Here is a 24,991-nt window from a genome sequence, read left to right on the forward strand (position 1 = left end):
AAAACAATCAGTGTCTCGTTGTACACAAAATGGCTGCATGGATGGAACCGGGTTTGTTGTGTTTGCTTGTTTGTCTGTTTGTTTGTTTAAACTGCAGCTGAGCATTTTCATCTTTCATTTTTATCGACAATAAGACAACAATGAAAATGCAGAAATCACATCTGGTGTCAGTTATATAAAGAGTGGCACTAGAGGGAGCCAAGCAAGATGCTGCATGGCTGAGATAATGGTGGTGGTTCTGTGTCAGTGGCTTTTATAAGGGCAGATGCTGCCACCAGTTGGACACCGGACGTGCAATTTTATAAATATTATATATGGTCACCTTCCGTACCATTTGTATGCTCTCCTTCCTTTCATTGACAAGAAATCCTGCTAAATGCAGATCAAAGAAGAATAAAAAAAACTGTGGGAAAATACTTCAGCGGCCAGCTTCAATAAAATATCCCAAAAAGGAATACTTAAAACTGTTGTTTATGAGATGAGACCCGTGCCAGGGTTTCCATATTAGGTGCATTCGTTTTGATCAATCTTTCATAGGACAGCTGGAAAATATCCTAATCCGTGTATAATCCACTCACACGCCCAAATCTTTTGTGACTAACACATCCTGGATTTAAGAGGAGACTTCCTGCTATGAGGAAAACTGGTACTCACCATAGATACTGTGTTCACCCCTCGTAGACACGTCTCGGTTTGTAAGTCCACCTGAACGTCCAGGGAAACGCTTAGTTCTGGAAAGGCACATTTTGACATGGACAAGCACTAAGTCTTATAGCAGAGAAACAGAGTTACAAAGTCTGCTAAATAAACATGGTAGTACTCTGGGCTAAGGCCCATTTTTAGATTCCTGAGGGTGAGACTCGGAGTGGAAAATATTGTTTTTTTTTATTTTTTTTAGGGAGTGATTAATGAATTTAAAAACAACCCCAGCCGTTCCGCTCATACAAGGAACAGAGACTTTTCTGAAAACAAGCAGGCCAGATAGGTCAGATGTATTATGTAATTCCACAGAGGTAACAATAACCCTCATGGGCGTAAACGTGTGCTTTTGCTTTGACAGCGAAGAACAAAAATAATCGGTCAGGAAAAGGGCTGAATGGAAGACAGTGTCGTCTTTGCTTTTCCTGGTTATCTCGATGACATCGCCTGTTGCTAAGTTACACTCTGTTGTAAATATATAACCTTGGATCCAGGAGCACGCCCCATTTCCTTCTGGCTTGGGCAGGATTGAATTACAAATGCTACTTTTAATGATTCCTTTGGGTTTGGGAAGAAATAATTACCGTGCTTCGGTTAATCATAGAAAGCCGTTTGGTCTCTTCCTGCCATTGCCGAGTCAGAGATGATCTAATAGTGGCTTTACTACATTCTCTCCATCAGCATCCAGCCAGGAGGAGGATGTTTTTGCTTTTATGATCTCAGTAATGACGCAGTTCATAAATGGTGCCTTATGCAGGAATTAATAAGCTTCGTTTGTGTTTTTATGACCAAACTATACAAAAGAATAGTAGCTACAGAACGTTACATGGCTACGGACTCTATACGCTAGGTTATTTTCTAACAACAGTAACATGGGTGGTGTACATTACATTACAGTGATGAAGAGTGGACTGAGACTGTGATATTGTCAGATACTGAGATAAAGTATGCGAACATAGCTAACATTTGTTAGATATACTTTAAATGGCTGACGAATCACAGTGCACTTTGATCATCTGCTAGTTTTTTGTTTTTTTCCGCAAACAAATAAGCAAGATGCAACAACACTTTCAACAAGATTTTTACAACAAGAATTCTGATCTCTACAAACGCAATTAGGTATATTCATTTTATTATTATACAGTAGAAAATGCTTATGTTTATCGTTTGAAAAATGTCCTCCGTTATTGTGCCATTTTATTTTGACTATATGCTACACTTTGACTTTAAGGACTATATGCAGCGATGTAAAAGGGGAAAAAAATGACAATTTAAATTTAATTAAAAATAAACAACAATAAAATCCAATTAAAAATTTCCCATAAATTCACAGAGTTGTGATAAATAACCGTAGTTTTGATATCGAGCACACGATCTTTACGTACGTGCTACAATTCTAATTAGAGCACGACTCTGTCTGATGTCTCCATTCTGATTGGTCAAAAGCTGTTCTACAAAAGCGACTCCAGTCCATCCAATTATTATGGATTTCTGACACTTCACATGAACATTCATGTAGTATTTTTGGAAGGAGTCCACAGTGTTTTGAGCTTTGGAGTTAAAGTTTGGAGTTAAGGTTTAGAGTTAAGGTTTTCTGATGCAGGATGGGCTTTGTGATGAAGACCCTCCTGTTAACTTGACAAATTGGCTTTTTATTTATCTTATTAACTTCAACAGCTAACACATGTTTATATCTGTTATAGTGTAAATGAAAACTAACTTGTTTTGCAGAAATTATATTAAATGTTAAATGGTATAAGAGGAATAAATCATTTTGAAATCAACTCTGAGGTGCCAACTCTTTTTAGTCCATCACTGATTATTTTCCTATAAAAGCACACCCCATCGTTTTTTAGTCATTAAAGCTGTTCAGAAATTAACAGCTAGCTGTATAGACAATATCATCAGAACAAACCTGCATATCATTCATTGGATCTTTATGGTGTAAATAAAAAATTTCATCTCACCTTCCTGGTGAGCTTTGATTTGTCCATCAACTTCCTCTTTGTGCTCAACTTCCTTTGTCTCTTTCACCTCAGTCCACTCTTTAACCGCAGAATCTTTGTGCACTACTTCAGGCTCAGTGCCGTCCTCATTTCTGAGTCTCGACGACTCATCGGGTGAAAGTGAACCATCTACAATATCAGCTGGGCTTGCGGTAGAGAAATGACAAAGCACAGACTCATCGTGGTCAAAACAAGGCTGGATGTCTTCCTTGATAATTATGAGTCTGCCTTCAGTAGTTCTTGATTCCACAGTTTCTTCTGAAACTAGAGAGTTTGGAGAAGTAGCTCTGTCTTCTTGGTCATTAACTTCACTATTCTTCAGAGGAAGAACGTCGCTTGTTTCTGGGAGTCCGTCTCCGATTTTTGATGAGTTTTCTTCTGTCCGGTCATTGGTCTTTAACGAATTTCTCTCCTCACTGTCTTCTGTCCATTCTGAGATCTGATTAGGCTCGCATTCGAGTGTGAGGCTGTTTTGCTGTGAGACTTCCTGTGGGTCACTGGCAGAAACTTTTTGTACCATGTTTGCGGAAACCAACTCAGTTTCCTTAGGCTCTAAAGGGTCCTCGCTGGATGGTGTGGAAGATTCAGGCTGTGAGCCAAATGTAGCCAGTGAGACGTCAGTGCTGCATTCCAAAGTTTGTCCTTCACTCTCACTTCCTGCTGTTGTTTCACTTATGACTGTTGAGTCTGCTTCCCTGTTGGCTGTGTCTGGTTCTAGCTCAGGTAAGTCAGCGCTGTTCTGGGAAATAGTATCAATTGTCACAGAAAATGAATCAAAACCTGAACTGCACGGATTAGTCCCTGCATCTAAGAGTGCTTGAAGCTCTTCAACCATATCGTTCTTTTGACGTGTTTCATCTGAAGTGATGTCAGATTCCTCCTTGTGATGGAACGTTGTATCAAATTGTTCAGGACTACTTTCTGTTTCGGCGTCATGACAAGAACTATCAGGGGTATCTTCTTCCTGTGCGTCAGTATTGTCTTTTTCAGTGTTTTCCTGTTCTTTGGTTCCTAGATCATAGCTGTCAAGTGTCTGACTGGCATTTATTTCATGCTTGTCATCCACTGGATGTATCATATCTGCTGAAACAAATGGACTTGCCGATTGTAAATCAGACTCGTTTGAATCTTGCTCGTCACTCCACGACTTCTCTGTTGCTAAAGCCTTTTTTATTCCCTCCGTCTCCTCCTGCTCCAGAGGAGTTTCGAAGTTTCTGCTCTTATTCCCCACCTCACTCTCACTATCACTGCTTTCTTCTCCCTGGGAACAAGATTCCAGGTCAGAACATTCAGGTGTGTCTACAGATTGAGTGATTCCCATATCTCCTGCTGCTGACTCTGATAGCTCCATATGCTGGTCTTCATCTGCTCTCACCAAGCTGCACCCCTCTTCCTGGACCTCCCTTCCAGGCCCCTTTGCACTCCGCTGTGCCTCACAGATCAGGCTGTGAGCTCTATCAGTTTCCTCTTGCTCCTTTCCACAGGATGGGGCTGCACTTTCTCCCTCAGAGCTGCTCTGTAAGCTGTCACTGCTATCTCCTTGTATGCCAGCAGCTACGCTCTCTACTTGTGCTCCATAATCTCGGTCGATGTTTTCACAAGAGCCAGCCCGTTCCTCGTCACTGTTGCCGTTGTCTGAGATAGACTCAGAAGCCTCTGAGCTTAAACAACGACCTCCATCAGCTTCTTGGCACTGGAGTGGATCTGGATGCTTGTTTTCATTTCTTTTCTCACAATCAGACATAAACTCTTCCTCTGCGGTGTTGACCGAGTTGTACTGTGGGTGTTCGTAACAGGCCTCCGGGTCGTCTGCATGTTCTTGTCTGATCTGTGGTAGCTGAATAACAGAATAACATAAAGTATAGTTTCTCCGGTGATGGAACGTCAACTATGTGATGTCGTTTAAATCTTATCAGCAGCAGTCCTTGTAGTTATATAAAACACTGTCTCGATATCTCACATTCTTGCAGATTACACATTATGAAAGGTTCAAATCAGAAGGGCACTTAAGACACTTATTACTTATCCTGATATACTACAATTGTATGAGCAAGAAAGGAAGACAGAAAGGAAGACAGAATTTAAACAAAAAGCTACATGGGGTCTAAAACTCTGGGACGATTAAAGAAAATGCTTTTATTTGACATTCTTTTCTAATTGAATGCAAACATTTTCATTACGAATGATTACGAATTCTTGACAACAACTTGTGCACAAATTTGTACAAAATGTTCAAATTCCTTTTAGATAAAAACCATCAGAGTTGTCGAAACACACGCTTCAAAAGAAAAGAGTAGTCATGAGGAAAACCTGACCTTCGTACGGCTCAGTTAACATGGTCAATATCCCACATTTGCTTGCATGTATATATAATCTCATGATATTATCAGACTCTCGGTCTGTAAACTGAATATAACATGGCTCACCTCAGCCTGGGTTGAGTTTTGTAGAATAGCGCGGCGTAAGTCTTGCACGTCCTTGAGCAGGCTGGGTGGCGTCGTGCCCTGCTCGGTGACCACTGACAGGGTGTAGGTGTTCAGATCCGGGTGGTGCTGTACCACATAGGCACCAGAGCAGTGCCGTTTACATGTCTCTGTGCTATCCTGAGTGCTTGTCTCCTCCCTGCTCAAAACATACCACCTGATTATAAAACACACCCAAACAAATCGAGTGCCTCCTATACACACTCAAAACAGAATTTCTCTGTAAACATTACACAGTTAATCAGTTACACTGAAGATAGAGTTCTCTGAATCACAAGTCTGCTCTCAGTTCAACAACCAAAGCTGAAGTCAGTTTGTTCTGTATGAGGTATAACAGAAGTGGGTGAAACTCTTTCCGTCTGACCTCAGAGATTGTGCAATCCTGGGTGGAGTGGACTTAGTTAGTGAGGACCGAATGAAAGTAAGTGGTATGGCCCTAAATCAAACTGATGTCACCGAAGGAGGCAAAACTAATTTGTGTGTGTGTGTCTGTGTGTGTGAAAATCTTCCAATTATTTGTTAATAAAGGAATCAATGATGCAGTCTGAATGCCTGCAGTCACAGATTTAACTGAACAGCAGGTGGGAATTTTCACAAACCGGGCAAACTTAAATAAATAATTCTGCACTTGCAAAATGGATCTTCAAAAATTGTTGTGTTACTATACTGTGTGGGATATTCCCATGCTGGGTTGCAAAAATAATCCCAGAAGCCTCTCTTTACATGTGGAGGAGGAAGTAGGACATAACATAGCAGAATGCAACCCACGTTTGTTCTAGCTTATCCCCCGAGATATACTTTAGCCAAAGGGAAACCCTGCTGTGCAATTCTTTATAAATATTCTCACAAGGCATCTCACAAAAAAGCATCGATCCTGCAATATTTCATTAAAAACGTTGCTTCATGTATTCACTTTTTGCAAATACACACATTGACCACTTTAATAGCTCACTAATGTACACCTGCTTATTCGGGCAATTTTCCAATTATGTGGATCAAGTGCAATGGATATAATGATGCAGTTGTGTCCGCTGGTCTCCCGGTGTGTGGATTTTAACACACAGCAGTCTCTAGAGATTACTTAAAATGAAGCAGGGAGAAAAATGATCCTTCAGTGAGCATCGGTTGTGCAGGAAGCATCACCTTGTTCATGTGAGATGTCAGAGGAGAATGCTGACAGGAAGCTAACACAAAGAACCACTCTTTATATCTACGGCAAGCAGAAAAGCATCTCCGAACACACAACGTGCTGATAATATTTTCCCCATTCGGATATTTGCTGTGAAGTTTAACTGAAGCTCTTGACCTGTATAACTGCAGCCACCTGATTGGTTGATTGGATATTTGGTCATAGCATGTGTATGTGTGTGTATGTTGTGTATCCTTTTATTATTAATCAACACCTCCTGACCAATCATAATTAAGTAACGTGAAATCAATATGTATATACATGTAAAAAAACACGCTGCAGAATTTTCCCATCAGCTTTCCCATTGATTATGTGCTGAGGATCTGAGAGAATGACTAAAGCTGTAAATGAGCAGGGACGGCTTTATTCAGCCAACACAAATTTAAATGAGCTTTTTCGTAAGCCAAAAAAAAAAACTTAGCTTTGGGCTACAGTATATAAAAAAGGTTTCAAAATGTGTAGGATGCTAATTATTAATCTAGGCTGGAAGGAGCCAAATTAAGCTTTTTATTCTAATTGGATCTTTCATGCATGTATTCGGGCAACACACTAAAAAAAAGCTCTTTATGTTGCTAATAATGAAGCCTAGCTAGTAAGTCCTTAAGCTAACTGGATCCTGTTAATTGGTATATATTTCCTGTACTCTGTGATTGCATAATTATGAGAAAGTTTGCTTTAACGTAATCCGAGGGTTAGTTTGCAAACCCCATGAGTGTAGAAGCTCTCTGCTGTGACGAAACACTCACTGTGTAAGTAGCTCTAGCATCGCACTGTGTCCACAACCCTGTGCCAGGGTAGCCGGGGTCGCGCCTTCTCTGTTGGGAAGTGCCAGTGCCTGTCTCGCTCCGGGCTGCTTCAGGAGGAAGGAGGCCACTCGCTGGAGCCCACGACGAGCCGCAAAGTGCAGTAGCGTCTCCTGAGGCTCCAGAGCTACAACACAAATGTTAGCATGCTCAGAGAGCAGATAGTTCGACACAGTGTCAATATCTTTTGCAGCAGGTCAAAGTATTGTTGCTTTCACTTTAATATCAACTGGGCTCACGAATAGTGAAGCGTGTCAACACATTTGATGGGTGATTTGTAACCATTGTGTCAGCACAAAGAGCAGGACGCTGGAGGCAGGTTTAGCCTAGACTCAACAAAGCAACGTGTCCCTTTTCACTGAGCATGTAAGTGCAATGATGAATGGATGGCACATGCACGTGTTCATTTTCAATTAAAAAAGGTTACATAAGAGTAACTGCAGCTCTGCCCTGACATGCACCAAGTCCGGGTCACTAAAGGTTTCTTACAAAATACAAACATAAAGGGCATTCTATCCCTCTCACCTTCTCTGCCTCTTACACACGCTCTCTTCATATTTGAATAAAGTTCAATAGAGTTCAGCACAATGGTATACATACAGGAGATGTTATACAGGGTGAAGAAATCTTCATCTATTCTTTTAACTGGTTTGAAAACTCATACATCGATGCACTGATTTCCCTTCTTTTAAGATCTTTCAGATACTTTTGCAAATTGACACTTAAACAATTTGCCAGCATGTAGCTGGATTATTATTTATTAACCAGATAGTGTTGTTTCTCTTCTTTTATCCTTCTCCTCAGTGGAGAAGGCTCCGAGCTACATCATTAGAAGGACGTATGACTTATTGATCAAAGCCCTTGACCTTTGAAGACCTTGAACTGTAACTTGCTTTGGATCAAAACTTGTCACAATTCTGCCTCTCAGCATGTGGCACAGTTCCCAGGGCATCGAGCGCTGTATGTGGTTGTTAGTTCCTGATGTTTATGTTTTGCCATGTACCTTTCATTTTGGTCCAGTCTCCTCCCTGATCATGTCATTGTGTTGTAACACAAATGTGTGTACCTGTTCTGTTGTGTTATCATTTTGTCTGTTTACACCCTATTGTTTTGTTTGGTTACTAAATCTCATCTGTCCATGTTAACCTTCCAGAGTTTTTTGGGGTTTTTTAGTTATCTATTTACATCTTCCCCAACTGTTTTCACCTGTTTATTTGGCTTGTTTTGCACACTCTTTGTGTTAACTCTCTTTGCCTAAACCTTGACCCCACTATGATTTATGACTTAACTCCACCTACTAAAGAGCAGAGCGCATGATTTTACACACATCCTACTACTGAATGCTTCAAGCACCTTCAAAATAATATGCAGTTGTTAAGTCATTTTCAATAAGGCTAAAACTGTTGTATTTCAGGGTTGATCGTTTGGTAGAGAGTGAAAGTATTTGCCATGAGGTACAGTACAGCTTAAGGAACTGAAAGTTTGCCCCACTTCTGTTTTTGTGGCTTATAGAAACATCATAGACATAGTTAGAAACATCAGTACATACTGTAGGTTGTATATGTAATTGTGGATGTAGCGAATGGACAGTATAAAATAATAATAATAATAAGAAGAAGAAGAAGAAGAAGAAGAAGAAGAAGAAGAAGAAGAAGAAGAAGAAGAAGAAGAAGCTCTTATTCAATTAGACTGATGGGGTTTACACAAAATTTGGCATCACAGATTAAAATGCCATGCACAAAGACTGAATGCAATGTTGTTATCATAATCCACCCACAATGTTTGTCCTAGTATGGCATGTGATATTTTGATGGTAACCCTGGTAATCAAATGGGATTGCTAAATGGGGCGAAAAAAAAACAGTGATAAAGCGGATAGGAATAACAGCAGTGTTTTTGATGGTACTTCAGAAAAAGTCAGTAAAGATCTTCTGGATGGTCTAAGATGTTGGTATCCACAGGATCCTTGCAGAATTTTTCTCAAGTACATTTCCTTTTGGAGCTGTATAATAACAGCAAACAGAAAATTGCTCATATTCTGATTCTCATACGCCCTCTACAGGTCTTTAAAGGAACTAATATGAGTCATATCAACCTATAAGGCATGTATTCTGTATTATCTTTGGCTTTTGTTGTGTAGATTGTTTTATACTGTATTTTTATTACTTTGATAGTTTGTTAGTTAAAACTACAAAAAGAGATTTAAATCCCATTATACAGACCTTCCAGGTATTTTTCACTTTTGGATGTGGCACTTCGACTTGAGATATGTGCAATATGTCTTACATGATGATACACGTGTGAAGGGCTTCCCAAAAATGAACTGGATCTGCACGTTGTATATGAAGTGGTGCTTACCGTTACTATCCCCTAAAAGACTCCAGTCAGGAGGCAGCGTGAGATGTTTGATGGCGAGCGCCAGACTTTGGTCCAGTTTCTCACACTCCAGCAGAGGGATCTGACACTCGTTCAGCAAAAGTGCGCCCTCCGTCCCTTTGACTTCACCAACTGTGCCCAACAGGAACTGAGCCATGTCCAAGGCCAAGTCCTGTACAAAACACATCTGCTCTGAGGACGGGTGATGAACGAGCCCATCCGAACCCCCAGAATATAGACTGACCACCACTGACTCGCAGCGGTCATGGGCTGGAAAGGGAGAAAACACAGAAAGAAAGATGAGTCAAAAAAGTCATTCTTGATTCTTATAACCTCAAAACATGTCAAATCAAATTGGTAGAAAATGGAAACCTGTCTCATCAAAATGAATAACTTAAATCTTAATTAGAGCTAGATTTATCTGGATCTGCTCCAAAATAGAATTTCAGATAAATATTAAATTCTATTCAAGAAATTTATTTGTACAGCACTTTTTACAATTGACATTGTCTCAAAGCAGCTTTACAGAACATAAACATACTGTAGAACAAAAGGTTATAAAGTATAATATAAATATTAATGTAATACAAAATTCAAGATTAATATTAGATATATTTAAATTGGTTTGTATTGATCCTCAATGAGCAAGTCTGAGGTGACTGAGGTGACTGAGGTGAGGAAAAACTTAAATGGTGAAGGAAGAAACCTTGAGAGGAACCAGACTCAAAGGGGAACCTCATCCTCATGTGGGTGACACCGCAGGGGGTGATTATAAATATAGTCTGACAAATGTTGTATTGATGAGGAGATTGTTGTCCTCTAAGACCACATGGCATCTCCTCTTATAATAACAGAGTCTAACTGGAGCTGGAACATTTCTAGATGCCTCAGGATCCTCACAGAGTCACCCTCATCAGTGGAGGTCTAAAATCTTCATGGCACAGAAGACAATCGTGAAAAATAACTACCTTGTTTTTATTTGCAAAAACCTTATACACAAGCATCTTTCAGCTTTACAGATTTGCTTTCCCTGTCCATTCACTTATTTCCTAGGATCTAAGATAGATGTAGCATCCTGAATGTTTGGCTTTGATTGGCTCATTGTCGCCACAATTAGATGGGATTTCATTGTGTCCACACAGATGAGACTGATTTATCATTTGCAATCAAATAGCTGTTGACATACAACAGATTCATAATTCAGACCGAGATGCCTTGTGTTGTCTGCACTATTCTGATGAATGAGGGGTATTGGACCACAATTTATGACAATACTGCTCAGACATATTACAACGCCATAGAATTGTTATCACATTAAAGACCTATTAAGCAACTGTGACTTAATGTAAGCAATGAAATGTGATTGTAATTTCTTAACTAAACTGTAATTGTGCTGTAATGACTAAATATAATGAAAAATGCTTCACCTACTGCAAAAGACAATTGGAATTTACTTGCCATATGCCAAACAGACAAATATTTTTGGAAGACGCATGTTATACAGGGAAATGCTTTTTTTCCTTTCCTATAAACCTCACAGTGTTAAAGTATCTGCTTCCTCACAGCAGTAAAGTGGGCTCATTATCTGTATGGCAACCCACACCCAGCCCATAACCACTACAGAAGGAGCCTGTGGTTCCTGTAAATGTGGCAGCCAAGTCTCACCCTACACAGCAACACACAAGACTGTCAAAGTCCAAGGTTATATCAACCAAGCACCAACCGAGCAAGTCTGCAGTTACACACAGTGTGAGCTTGCTGTTTCCCAACCCCAAAACAAAAGGAACTAACATGACATGGTGTTGTTTAACAGAGGCATGAAGCGATCAGTCATCATAACGCAACAGCTCTCAGGAAATGAGAACACATAGAATGTTAAATCATTACCATAAATGACACGTCTCATAACTGACAAAATATGACACCAGCAAACCCATAAAGACAGAAAAACTAAATCTGGGGTCATAAGTCCACCCAGGAAATTCCTCTCCATGCCCATCAGCCACTTTACACCACACCCAGGCATGTTGGGCCAGGACTAGCGTTAGTGCTAAATCATTTGACACGGGCCATAAAGACCAGCCAAGCTGACCACAAAGTTAAAACATTCTGGCTGGCACAGTTTCTGAGGTTCTCTACACAGAAATGTGTGGCTGAGCGGCCGGGTAGAGATGTGTGCAGACTAGACATGTACTGATATTCCATTCTTGGAGCTCAGAAATATTGGCAAAACCTTGTGTGACAGTTTATGATACTATCCATGTGAAGTATTTTTTTAAAATATCAGTGCAAATTTTCTAATATTATTGACCAGCAAAATGACATGTGCTTTATTCCTCTTACATCACAACAATTTGCCAATGATTAGGATTTTTCTTTATGTTTTTAATTCTTAAGTGACATTTGCAAGACTAGAAAGCATCATTCCTGATCCAGACACGCTTTTTTCTCCCAGCTTCTCGAGTTCTGGGAAACCTCTGTCCTTTCCTGTGGTGGAAAACTTACTGATGATTAGGGCGCTGACACCAGAGTCTCCTTCCAAGAATTCAGTGTATTTTCTTTGTTAAACAAGAACATGACTTTTAATATATTTATTGTACATCTTGGACTATCTGACCAATCAGATTTGAGAAGTCAACAGCACTGTGATATAATTAGTAAACTGATGCTGTTTGGTTCACCGCAAGTTGCTCCATTTTTCATGAGTAAATGTCATCACCAGAGGCTTGAATGTGGCCTACAAAATGGCTGCAACAGACTCACTTCCTCATTCACAGACACCAGTTTACTGCTCGCCTTCACCTTTTCCCAATTCCACCTTCACTAACAGCCTCCCTTTAAGGTGGCTCTCACTCACACTCAGTGAAATCATATAGTATCGTTATTCTCATCTTGTTTCTGGTTTCTGGTCTATGCTGTTTGTTGCTGCCTGTCAATTTGGACCTTTTGGCACCTTGTTATTAAAACTTCCTTAACTGCAACTGCTTCTGTCTCAGCACTTCTATTGGGACACTGATGAGATAGCAACTGATCCGGATTTGTCCTTCATTTGCCGGCAATGGCACGAATAGAGAATTCACAAACAGTCAGAATAAAACTTTTAAAAACAAACCTTCAGTGAAAAAACAAGATGATACTTCCTTCAAATCTGACTATGAAACAATGAATTGCAAAAAAATAAAAAAAAAATAAAAAAAAGGTGAGACAGACTTTATGTTTAAAATGCTCAGGAGATTTTTATTCAGATTTATTACTAATGCTTTTCAAGCTCACATTAGCCTTGCTAATCTAGTCTTTCTTCTTACTTCTGTGTAACACTCGAATACACCCAGCCAGATAATGTAAATAACGTGAGTGTATTCTCTGTGGGCTTTAATGCTCCCTGTGCCCTACTCTTCCTGCTCCAATCCACCTGAGCCTTTAATCAGATCACTGAGCATGTTGTGTTGACATCCTGAGTGCTGCTGCGTCTCTGCTGGTGTGAGAAGGCAGACATATGAGCAGGATGGTCGAGCCACATTGTTGACAATCAAGCCAAGTGAGACTGAAAAGTCAGAGATATGATGCAACTGCACAAACATAGAGTTTGGACGTATTCTATCCTCAGCTGCAGGGTTTCTGCACTAAACAGATTTTCTCTCACTAAACAGATCCCGCTGCCTCTGGACACCTCTCAGTTAAAACGGAAAGGGTTAAGCTAATGCGGATGGAATGGATAAGCCAATGCAAATCTGCCTTAATGGAATAGCTCAGAAAAAAAACATGTTTTTTACAGACATATTTTATTAGGCATGTTGTGTTAGTCTACTGTGTGTGTGTGTGTGTGTGTGTGTGTGTGTGTGTGTGTGTGTGTGTGTGTGTGTGTGTGTGTGTGTGTGTTTATTACAGCAATTTGTTTCTTTGCTATTCTGGTTGTAGAGTGCTAACAAAAAAATGTGTGCAATTTTATAGATAAATTAGGAGCAAAAAAAATGGGCTATATATATATGGGCTTTTTTTTAAGTTCCTGTGGTTCCACATTATGGAGCAGTTAATTCTGTTTAGTATCTATTGAAATATCCTGGTCATTGTTCCCATGGTGATTACATGTACATGGTGATACATTAAATTATATTACATTTACTTGGAACAGTGTGAAACTCTCTGTGACTAGCTGCAAGTAGAATGATAAGAAACAGCCAATCAGAGTAGAGCATGGTCAAGTGTCTGGCAGGGGACACGTGACGATTCTCACCTGTGTCTTATTCCAGTGAGTCTATTGAGAGACTCTTTCTGTTTTCAGTGACTACTAGAGAGAGAGAGAGAGAGAGAGAGAGAGAGAGAGAGAGAGAGAGAGAGAGAGAGAGAGAGAGAGAGAGAGAGACTCACTCCATAATGCTTAACAGTGCTTGTGAGATGCACACCCACACCCACACACATATTATATACATGCCAAGGAGTGTGAACTTGAACCCAATGGAGCAAAAGCTGACCCGTCTGGGATGCTGTTGTTGTGTTGTTTTTGCTTTGTTGTGTTTTTTTAAAAGATGGCTGAAAAGTGTGGATTGAATAAACGCCAGCCGGAGCTCGGGCTAAAATTCCCCATGCCTCCCAGGTCTTCCTCCGCAGCCCTCACTCACTGGGGCTCTACAGAGATGAAATCTAATTCATCTGATCTTATGCCAAGCAGAGCACTGAATCATCCAGCTATCTGTGTGAGAGAAACTAGAAGCGCAATAGCAATGCTTCTAAATACCTCCAGTTTACAACAGAGTTCAACTTTCTAATCCTCACTGCTCATGTCCACAATCAAGATTTCCTCTTAGTTACAACTTCCTACCCCCAATGTGGGATTTGATTTGGATCTTTCCATTTGAACTCTTCTGTGAGCGATCATAAAATGTGCTACATACACCATACAGTTGATTCTGGGATTCTGACCACAAACTTGTTTTTTCATGAACCACATGTAAAGCTGTAACAACTCAAAATGAATATTAAACAGAGAAATAGTAAATAAATCGAATCTTATGATTAATTAAGTGTGCCATGCCTGTGGAGGTAACATTTTTACCCCTGCTTTAGCGTCACCAAATAACAGTGAAACATACATTTTACAAATGTGTCCTCTGGGGGATGTCATCGCTTTGTGGTTAAGGTGCGGGCCTACTGATCGGGAGGTTGTGAGTTCGAATCCCAGGTACACCAACTGCCATTGCTGAGCTCCTGAGCAAGGCCCTTAACCCTCAGTTGTATAAAATGAGATAAAATCATATGTACATCACTCTGGATATGGGTGTCTACCAAATGTACAAATTAATTTGTTAAGCATTTGTATTACCTTATATTTGTATAGTTTTAGTCTAAAACTCTTTCTCCGTGCATGCCTCCTGTTTTACTTCATGAATTTTCCTGTTTTGCTCACTGTTATGGTTCTGCTGAAACAAACCGCCCTTTATTTTATGGGTACTGCCCTTCAGTCCATCCCAGTCACATGATCATATCACATGTCACTGGTCACTCACACCTTCATTTTGCTCCTCATTCCCACCCATATATAAGTTCTAATTTCTGAGTGTTTCATTGTTAAGCTTTTGTTGCTGTGTGTTGTCTTTTTGTGCTGTAAACTCAAGTGATTCTGATGTTCAATATTATTGTTCTTGTTTTCATGATCATGAGCTGTTTTTTTTTTTTTTTTTGTACTTTTCACAATAAATAATTTTAGATCTTTGGTTTAAACCTCCAGTGAATTTTCTAATAACGGTGCCAAACTTGTGGCTGGTTAATATAACACGCATACACAGCATCTGATTGTATGCATGTGAAAAAGCATTGTTTTGTGCTGTAATCTCATTATAATTATAATGACGTTCATAAAAGGTCAGCGAAGTCAATTGTGCACGTCCCTTTACATGTTGAATCACATTTAATTGGCCACCAGCTACTGTGGTGAAAAACACTATTAACCAAGTGAGATCATGCGTCGTAGAAAACTACGAGCCGAGTAGCTACACTGTGAGCAAAGGGAATCTGATGAACAACTAAGGTTTACTGCAGGAAGAAGGTTTTTTTTTTGTTACGGACATGATGTTTGAATGATTTTCAGTGGAATAGGACTAAAAATGATGACATACCATATACCAAATATTCTACTACTGCTTGGCATCCAGCAAAACTGCACGCATTCATCACACTTACAAAGATATGTCCAACATGATTTTTTTTTTACAGCTACGTCTCTGCCATGGCCTTTGTTCCCTATTAACATTCCCCGGTTGATATGTTTGCAAGCAGGCTTATTATTATCTTATTATCCAGGTATGTGCTTCTTGTATGGTCATCATACTCTAGTTTCCTGGTTCAGTAATTCACTAAGTTTCTCTGCTTCTATAGGGTTCTCTTTATTTTCTGGCTTTTTCTCCTGATTACGCCTAAATGCCTAAGGGTCAAGTTTCCTCAGATCTGAATTCTGTCTGTAGTTTATATAATGCTGTTTGTTGTGCTTTGTGCATAAATAAAGGAAAAGTACCTACCTGGACACACCAGCTGTAGGGTGTCATGGCTGATCCTCAGTGTGCTGCTCACATGCCTCTGAGTCGACCCGGTGAAGATCAGGAAGAACTCGGCATCCTCTCTCTCACACAGCTCGCCATCGCCGAGCTGAACGGTGAGCACACAACTGCCCTAATGCACAACACCACAGGTTTACAATATATTATTATTATTATTATTATTATTATTATTATTATTATTATTATTATTATTATTATTATGTCAATTTTATTTATAAAGCACAGTCATAGTTGCTTTACAATGAAAATGATAATGGCAGTAATTCAGCATTTCCATTTTGAGGCAAAAACATTCTACACCTTTATGTGGCATTAAGACAGAACAAATTCATACACACAAAGGAAGGTCTCTTCGACAAAATAGTGCAGCTTGGTATTTTGCTTTGAAATCATCAGTCTTATTGATATCCTGGTTATCGCACAGCTCATGACAGACTGACATACAACAAAATTCTGGCAGTGGACAATCCTTCCAATAATGTTGAATAAATGTCTGCTAATAGAAATCTAACCTGTGATCACTTGATGAGGAGCATCTGAGTCAGCGTTATGCAAAATTAAGTGATGTGACATACGGCTAAGTACGGTGACCCATACTCAGAATTCGTTCTCTGCATTTAACCCATCCAAAGTGCACACACAGCAGTGAACACACACACACACACACACACACACACCGTGAACACAAACCCGTAGCAGTGGGCAGCCATTTATGCTGCGGCACCCGGGGAGCAGTTGGGGGGTTTGGTGCCTTGCTCAAGGGCACCTCAGTTGTGGTATTGCCAGCCCGAGACTCGAACCCACAACCTTAGGGTTAGGAGTCAAACTCTCTAACCATTAGGCCACAAATTCAGAAGTTGGACAAGTGCACTGGTTTCCAGTAATGTACTGTGGGATAGCTAATGTTTTCTGGCAGAGCTGAAAAGTAAATAATTTTTGTGTCCTTTCATTTAGCTGCTATTTTAAGTGAATATAAATAAAATATGCTGAATAAAATAACATAAAATAGTGAATAAGTGAATAAAATAAAATATGCTGTTTGAGTTGAAATTTTGATGCTAGTTCATATATTTGCATGAGTTAATTCAGTGCTAGCTTGGATTGAATCAAAAGCTAATCGAGCTGCTTATAGTGACTCAGTGGTTCACGCTTTGAGTTACAAATCAGAAAGTGCCATGCTTGGGTCCTCAAAAACACAAATGTAAGGTCTTCTTAAAAACAATAAGCAAATGTATTATGTTTTATAGATCCTGTAAAACATTACACTATTTACATACAAGATATTTACAGTACAGTTGTTACTATAAATTTAAATCAAATGTCAGTAAATTGCTGTCAATGTTTTACAATGTAGAAATGATCCATTGTTAGATTGTGTGAATTAATAAAAACAACCCTTGAAGCCAAAAGTACTGACCAGAGGTGCTGCAACTGACAAGAAATCCTGACCAATCAGATTTGAGAATTCAGCAGCACTATGCTGTAGAGTCAATATGATTCTAGGTTGCAAAATCAGTTAGAAAAAAAAGAAAACAAAGAAATTGGAACTTTACTTGATGCTAAACAATGAGCCAGAGTTTCAATGTCTTAATGTTTTGCGATTAGCCATTTTGCTATATAGCAATACAGCATATTAGCCTAACAGCCTGCCAGTTTCTAGGCAAAATTCAGCAAAGAAACGAGCGTTATCTGAGGAGGAGTTCAACAGGATATCGTGTTCTTGTTGACCTGAAGAGATTACCACAAAGAGAAGTTGCACAAAACCTCATGCACAACAGCAACACATCCTCTGCGCTTCTGGTCGAGGGCAGCTCCACATTTCACCTTGCACCACAGAAATTTAACAAACAGCTCAGATAGAAAAGAGATTTTCAAACTTTATTCAGGGAAAGTAGATAAACGACAAATGTATACACATTTTACCTTTGTAACCAATCAAACAAAAAAAACTCAGCTGTTGATTTTCATAATGATTTGAATCATTTTCCATTTTTATTAATGGTTCACAAATGAATCAGTTTGCTGTTAAGGTATATGATTCACTATTTCTATTCTATTCACTATGCTATATTCATTTCCTCATTAAAAAATGCATTAGTTACATACTAACATGTTGCTTTTTTTCTCATCCAGCTACAGTCTTTAATGAAACTAAACATCACTCAGTATTGGAAAAATCCCACGAGAGAAAGACAGAAGAACGAGTGGAGGTGATCTGTCAGTGCCGGCGTTGCTGTTCTCTCAGTGTTGTGAGTGAACTGATAGCTTTTCACCTGCATAATTGCACTGTGTGAGGTGTCTTTGATACAGGATCAGATTTCAGAGCAGCTGGGAAACCCCTGTGCACACGACCGTGTCTTTGTTGATGCACTCCATGCATTAGGTGAGACTCATTATCCCATCCAGCATCCACACACTGCTGCTTCACCTCTAGAATGGAGCTCATTCCAGTCTCTACCTACTGCACCTTTAAATATTATGCTCTGTCCTGCTCACAGAAAGTGGAATAATAATCCCCATAATTGTCTTTTATGCCTTTATGACTTACAATAACATCATAATAGTGTTGTAGCCCTCGTGGTTTTTATTAAACTCTGAATTGCTTGCAATAATGGTACACTCATTTGTTGTTTCTCAGTAAACGCTTTATACGTGAGATGGATCTATCCAGGAAACATGGCAGGATGAAATTATGGATAAAGTTATCACGCGCCAGGCATAACGCACCCATTTGCGCTCTCGTTCTCCATTCAGAACGTGCAAAAGTCCCACACTGAGATTAACCACGAGCTCAAGACTGAATCCACAACCCTGGATGTGTGATGTGGCAAAAGTGATAAGAACAAGAATATTCAAATAACTTAAATCAAAAAGTCTATTTACACAAAATCCCTTGCTCATAAAGGTTAAGATTAAGCAACTAAAATGACCGAATGTTGACTTTTCGCATTAAAATGTCATTTTTTCCATATTCACTAATCAAAAATAAATAAATAAATAAATCTAGCAAAGTCTTTGAAAAGTCTCTCAAATCTGGTCTCTGGTCTGATGATCTGCCTTCAGTTAAACTATTTACTTGAACACATGCGACTAAATAAACTGCAACAAAGCATACAGGGTTAGAAATCTAGAATCTCGTGTCTGATCGTCTTTCGGGTGAAATCAAGAGTTAGACTTAGTAAAGATGTAAAGAGGTTGATATTTCCTGATACATTTATAAATTTACATTGACTACTAAAGCAGCAGGTGCACAGAAGGCGTTTGAAAGCTATACTTACATATAACGGAGCCTGACGTGGATTAAGTTTCATGACACTGGACACTGCAAAGAAAGTAAAACAATTGTTAGAGAAAGGCTTGGGGTACGGCACCAGTAACAGTCCAAATACTTCGAGCCGGTGTTTCTGCAGATTTCTAGTAGCTGTTCTGCTTTTCGTAAAGCTTGACAAGAAAAGTAGTCGATACATAAAATAAAAAAGTGAACCAGCCTCAATATATAACAAGGCAACTTCCTGCTATGGGATAAATGCTGGTCTGAAAACAGGGCATTCAGTTTTAGTCATTACACTACTCTTAGTTCTCTGGAGCTTTATTCAAACTGCTTCAATGGGCTGAAGATGAAGTAGTGTTCACTTTTGTTGGATCATTTTCTTACTGACAAAATTGTAAAATTATTGACAAACCTTGGAATTAAAGGTCACGTAAAAAGGCTATTCAGACAGCTCTAGTAATACCGCTGTCATAATCCTCTTCCCTTAAACACACTATGTGTCAGTATAGGAGAACCGAGTCCTTGCGCAGGAGCTGATTTCAAGACAAAGTTTTTTTTATGACTTCTGCATAAAATAATTAAGAAATAAATCCTAGCATAAAGCCTTTGTATAGTAGGGCTCTAATAGTGCTGAAATTGTGTTAATGCTAACAATTTGGGGTTTATTAAAGACTATAGTCTGTGTGTCGTGTTAGAAAAGGCCACGCATGGCATCAACAGCATGCTTTAAGATATGTTTAGTAGACTAACACATTGCAGCTGACACTGCTGTCAAAGCTGATGTTATTAAAAAATAGTGACTCGGCACCTTCTGATCGATCGGAACTGGCTGTGATGTAAAAGATAAAGAAACAGCTGTACAGCTGCTGAATCAGCTAATCATGTAGCAGCATTGCAATGCTTAAAATCATGCAGATACAGGTGAAGAGCTAAAGAATCGAAGAAAAAGAAAACAGGATCAGTGACTGCCAGAAGGGCTGGTTGGAGTATTTGAGAAATTGCTGATTGAGGCGTTTCATCCTTTATATTGTTTTGCAAAGGAAAATAGGTTTAGGAGCAGTTTTGTGGGTCACTGGAGAATGGCCAGACTGTTTAGAGCTGACAGGAAGTCTACGGTAACTCAAACAAGCACGCTTTACAACAGTGGTAAGCAGAAAAGCAAGTCAGATACACAACATGCCAAGCCTTGAGGTTAATGGGATACAGCAGCAGGAGACCACATTGCATGGCTCTAAAACCCATGTTGATGTCAAAGTCGCTCGCATAGCATTTTTTTCCTGTTCTTCTCTTTGTTGTGAACTTTAACAAAAGTTCTTAACATGTATCTTTACGAGTTCTTAACATGTATGTGAATATCACTTGGTGTATTTACGTGTAAAAGTGTACTGTACAGTCTTATAGTCAAATTTATTGTCCATGGTTATATGTCTGTTTTTCTTACACCGATCAGGAGCAGTGCTCCTAATTTCGTTGTATGCAGGAAAATACAATGATAATAAAGACATTCTTCTTCTTCTCTTCTTCTTCTTCTTCTTCTTCTTCTTCTTCTTCTTCTTCTTCTTCTTCTTCTTCTTCTTCTTCACTGCTGCTGCATGATTGGTTGATTGGATGTTTCACAGATCCACTTGCTTACACTAGTTGTAGGTATATTGTTATTGTTATGCTCGCTACGTCTTCAGAAAACCACACACGTGTTTCCCACCAATCAGGACATCGGGTTTACTTTTGAGCTTCATTTATTTGCTAGGAATGTTTCTCTGTTACACAAATGAGGAGATTTGTTGAGCTGGCAGGGCCACAAGCACGTTTAACATTAAAACTCGGAGTCATCTGATCCCGGTGCCTGTCAGTGACACCTGATAACACAAGTCTGTCTAATGTAGGTGAAACTACTTCTTTATTACGTATTCTTTACTGTTGTATGTTTTGGTCTTATGTACAGTGGACCTACGGTCATCCCAATAGCATATGACACTGGATGTTCCTTTACCTTGTATATCTTTATCACTCTTTTTTTTTGAATGCCATGAGATGGAAGTCAAAGAAGCCAGCTTTTCTATTCTAGTTAAATATTTGAGCAGTCTGCCTAATCAATAATTTAACCCCTGTATTTCTGCTGTGGGGCTTAAAAAAGTTGTTAGCTGATACTTCACTGCACTAAAAACCATAGCATTGTTTTGCACAGTATCATCTCTCCCAGTTCCACCCAAGCTAATTTTAATCCACCTCTCCAATCCCGTGCTCCACCCAACACTTCATTTTTCCTTATTGACAACAAAAACAAGGATGTGGCCCAAAGCAGCCTTTCGATTCCTGAGCTAAACCAGACAGATTATTTAAAAACAGCACTATACAGAATACACAAGAAAGATCTGATGCCAGCAATGAATTGTAAAATGTTGATGTGAATTGGTGTAATTCTATGAAAAAGGAATTGATTGGCTATAGAACACTCACTTATGTAGAAGTGCTGGATTGTATATTATAATTCACTAACTGTGTTATTTACTTTACCTCCTACTGCCTCAGATCTATTTCAGTCTCACAGATCTTTCAGCTCATAGGTCGACTCTCAAGCTACATTAGTCGCAGTTGACTGAATATCTCTGTGTGTGTGTGTGTGTGTGTGTGTGTGTGTGTGTGTGTGTGTGTGTGTGTGTGTGTGTGTGTGTGTGTGTGTGTGTGTGTGTGTGTTTGTGTGTGTGTGAGTGAGAGAGAAACAGTCACAGAGATAGTCAGATAGTGTGGTGTGTGTGTGTGTGTGTGTGTGTGTATGTGTGTGTGTGTGTGTGTGTGTGTGTGTGTGTGTGTGTGTGTGTGTGTGTGTGTGTGTGTGTGTGAGAGAGAGAGAGAGAGAGAGAGAGAGAGAGAGAGAGAGAGAGAGAGACAGGTAGTGTGTGTGAGAGAGAGGGTCACAGGGAAAGACAGATTTTGTGTGTGTGTGTGTGTGTGTGTGTGTGTGTGTGTGTGTGTGTGTGTGTGTGTGTGTGTGTGTGTGTGTGTGTGTGTGTGTGTGTGTGTGTGTGTGTGAAAGAGTCACAGAAAGAGTCAGACAATGTGGCGTGTGTGTGTTAGAGAGTGAGAGAGGTAGTGTGTGTGAGAGAGGTTAATAGAGAGAGACAGCTTTTGTGTGTGTGTGTGTGTGTGTGTGTGTGTGTGTGTGTGTGTGTGTGTGTGTGTGTGTGTGTGTGTGTGTGTGGTGTTTAATGGTAGAAGCTCAGTGAAGGTCTGGGGTTAATGTTTAACCACAGAGTTTGTTTAACTGTTGCTCTGTGGCTCAGGTGTGAGTCCCCCTCACACAAAGAGTTTACAAAAAGGACAACTAAACGTTATCATCTCCGAGTCTAACCAGCAACTTCTACTGCTGTGAGCAATAACGTATCGTCCTCACTCTGTACTACTGACACCTTTCCTTACTGTCATGCTGTAAAACAAAAAGAAGCTCTTTTACACTGCATCATTACCCAAAGCCTAACATTTACATGCAGTAGTTATATACATCTAATATTGAATGCTACATTAAACAAGTATATCATTATCAACGATTATCTCATGTACTGACTTCTAATCATTACAGTTGTGTCTAGGAGGTTTTTTTTTGCAGTGACGTTCTGAGCTATCACAAACTGACATAAATCAGTGTCTTTTGAATGAAGCAGCATTATATGGATTTGTTTAAATAACAAATTATTTGGGGATAACAAATTTTTGGACTTTTGTAGCACAAAAGACAAAGGAATCACCAACGGCCAGAAGAAAAATACACCGATTGGTATGAACAAGTGACTCTGGAGCTGATTTCTTTCCAGCCCAGGCTCATGCAGCCCATCAGTATGTGTCGTGTCCGATGAGGACACTCTGGGGCTTTTTACACCTGGTCACTTCATGCGTTTTCTGTGATCGGATAGCTATCTGATCGTAAAAAGACCAGGTGTAAATGCCCTCTGAAACGTTTTCGAGACGGATATAAATTTGATCGTTCAGGAGGTGGACTGGGATGCATTTCAGATGAAACTGGACAGGTGTAAATGAATGTGGTTGTTCAAGCCACGTACGTCAGCGCTAAACTCCTCCCAAACGGAAGTACATCACTCGCAGGTGATCTTTCACCCAAGTGTCTCGTTGGGTCTTAAAATGCACTGCTGCCACCAGCGAAAATGCAGCAAACAGTAAATGCTGTTTTTGTAGCATAACCGTCCTAACAAGCTTTTTCGTCTTCTTTTTGATTGCATTCTGAAAACCGTTCCATTTCAATTACCCCAGAAATGAGGTCAAATATATTTGCATTTTGGTGGGAGTAGAAAGATCGGATTGATATCCGATTTGCCAAGACGCATTTATGTGGCCTAAACGGAACGTTCATTCATTTTCTACCGCTTATCCGAACTTCTCGGGTCATGGGGAGCCTCATCTCAGGCATCATCGGGCATCGAGGCAGGATACACAACCCATCGCAGGGCACACACACTCATTCAATCACACACTACAGATAATTTTCCAGAGATGCCAATCAACCTACCATGCATGTCTTTGGACCGGGGGAGGAAACCGGAGTACCCAGAGGAAAACCCCCGAGGCACGGGGAGAACATGCAAACTCCCCACACACAAGGCGGAAATCGAACCCCCAACCCTGGAGGTGTGAGGCGAACGTGCTAACCACTAAGCCACCATGCCCCCCTGTATCAGAGAAAACACAAGAAGTGACCAGGTGTAAAAAGGTCCTTAGATAAACACTATACTATACTACATATAGATTTGCTCTCAATTTGGCCAGATGTTTTTAGACACATCTGTAACACCTCTTCAGCAGTGATCGAGAAGACGAATGAGAAATAAGTGTAATGAATGCAAACGATTATTAAGATCATGAACGCAGCTTCCTATCTGACTTTAGAGTGTGCATCCATCTAATCTGATCATAACGATCAGCAGTCACTGCTTCAAGGCCATGTCATGATCATGTGTTCCTGTAACTAAAAGCAAACAGGAAGGAACTGAATATTTACTTTTAAAATGGTGCAAATACTGCAAATCCCGTCTCATTGCTTGTGTACTGGAAATTCGGCTGTAGTGTAACCCAATAGGCGTGGGGATCAGATGGTGAATTAGGCCGAGCGTCGCGAGACAGACGAGGCTGATCTGTAAGCTTCAAGCTCCTCTAAACTCTTTTCCTCCTGATGAGAAATGCCTCCTGATTTGAGTCAGATTGCTGAACGTCTCATGATAAGTGACTGTATCGGTTTCGTGTAAGACTGAGACTTCTTATATAGGTTTAATTCCTGTACTAAAGAGCACAGGGCACTGTGATAGTGATGGTATCCTTTCTTAAAGTGATTAAATAAAGCTAGGGAATTAATAAAGAAGAATTTACAAATACAATTTCATTGCATTCACCAATTTCCTCCAATAGCGTTAAACTTTTACCGTAAGCTAAGCGTTCACCCGACGGTTTCAGCACGTGTTTCTGTGTGATCGTTCGTTCGTTGCTACAGTTTAAATTGAAGAAGGTTTCAAATTCAAAAAGGCTCAAAGTTTTTTTTAGCCATCTTCATATGCTTTGTGTCAGTGTGGTTTAATTTGAAACAAGCAGTTCATTTTATATACCAGTTCTT

General features: G+C 39.8%; 1 protein-coding gene across 7 annotated transcripts in view; it reads right to left on the minus strand.

The window, feature by feature from the left end:
* LOC113653170 (A-kinase anchor protein 13) overlaps window positions 1–24,991 on the minus strand; it is a 69,954-nt gene that overhangs the window by 42,283 nt on the left and 2,680 nt on the right. For 6 of the 7 annotated variants that reach the window (XM_047810626.1, XM_047810629.1, XM_047810627.1 and 3 more), the window contains exons 2-8: window positions 19,385–19,428; window positions 16,068–16,218; window positions 9,538–9,825; window positions 7,124–7,307; window positions 5,132–5,345; window positions 2,667–4,542; window positions 655–731 (exon numbers count right to left, since the gene is read on the minus strand). In XM_047810626.1, coding sequence (XP_047666582.1) covers window positions 655–731; window positions 2,667–4,542; window positions 5,132–5,345; window positions 7,124–7,307; window positions 9,538–9,825; window positions 16,068–16,218; window positions 19,385–19,417 — 2,823 coding nt within the window. In that variant the 5' untranslated portion in view covers window positions 19,418–19,428. The remainder of the gene's footprint in view (window positions 1–654; window positions 732–2,666; window positions 4,543–5,131; window positions 5,346–7,123; window positions 7,308–9,537; window positions 9,826–16,067; window positions 16,219–19,384; window positions 19,429–24,991) is intronic. The other variant, XM_047810628.1, reaches the window with a different exon arrangement.

Source organism: Tachysurus fulvidraco, chromosome 2 (genome assembly GCF_022655615.1).
Source record: "Tachysurus fulvidraco isolate hzauxx_2018 chromosome 2, HZAU_PFXX_2.0, whole genome shotgun sequence".
Lineage (NCBI taxonomy): Eukaryota > Metazoa > Chordata > Actinopteri > Siluriformes > Bagridae > Tachysurus > Tachysurus fulvidraco.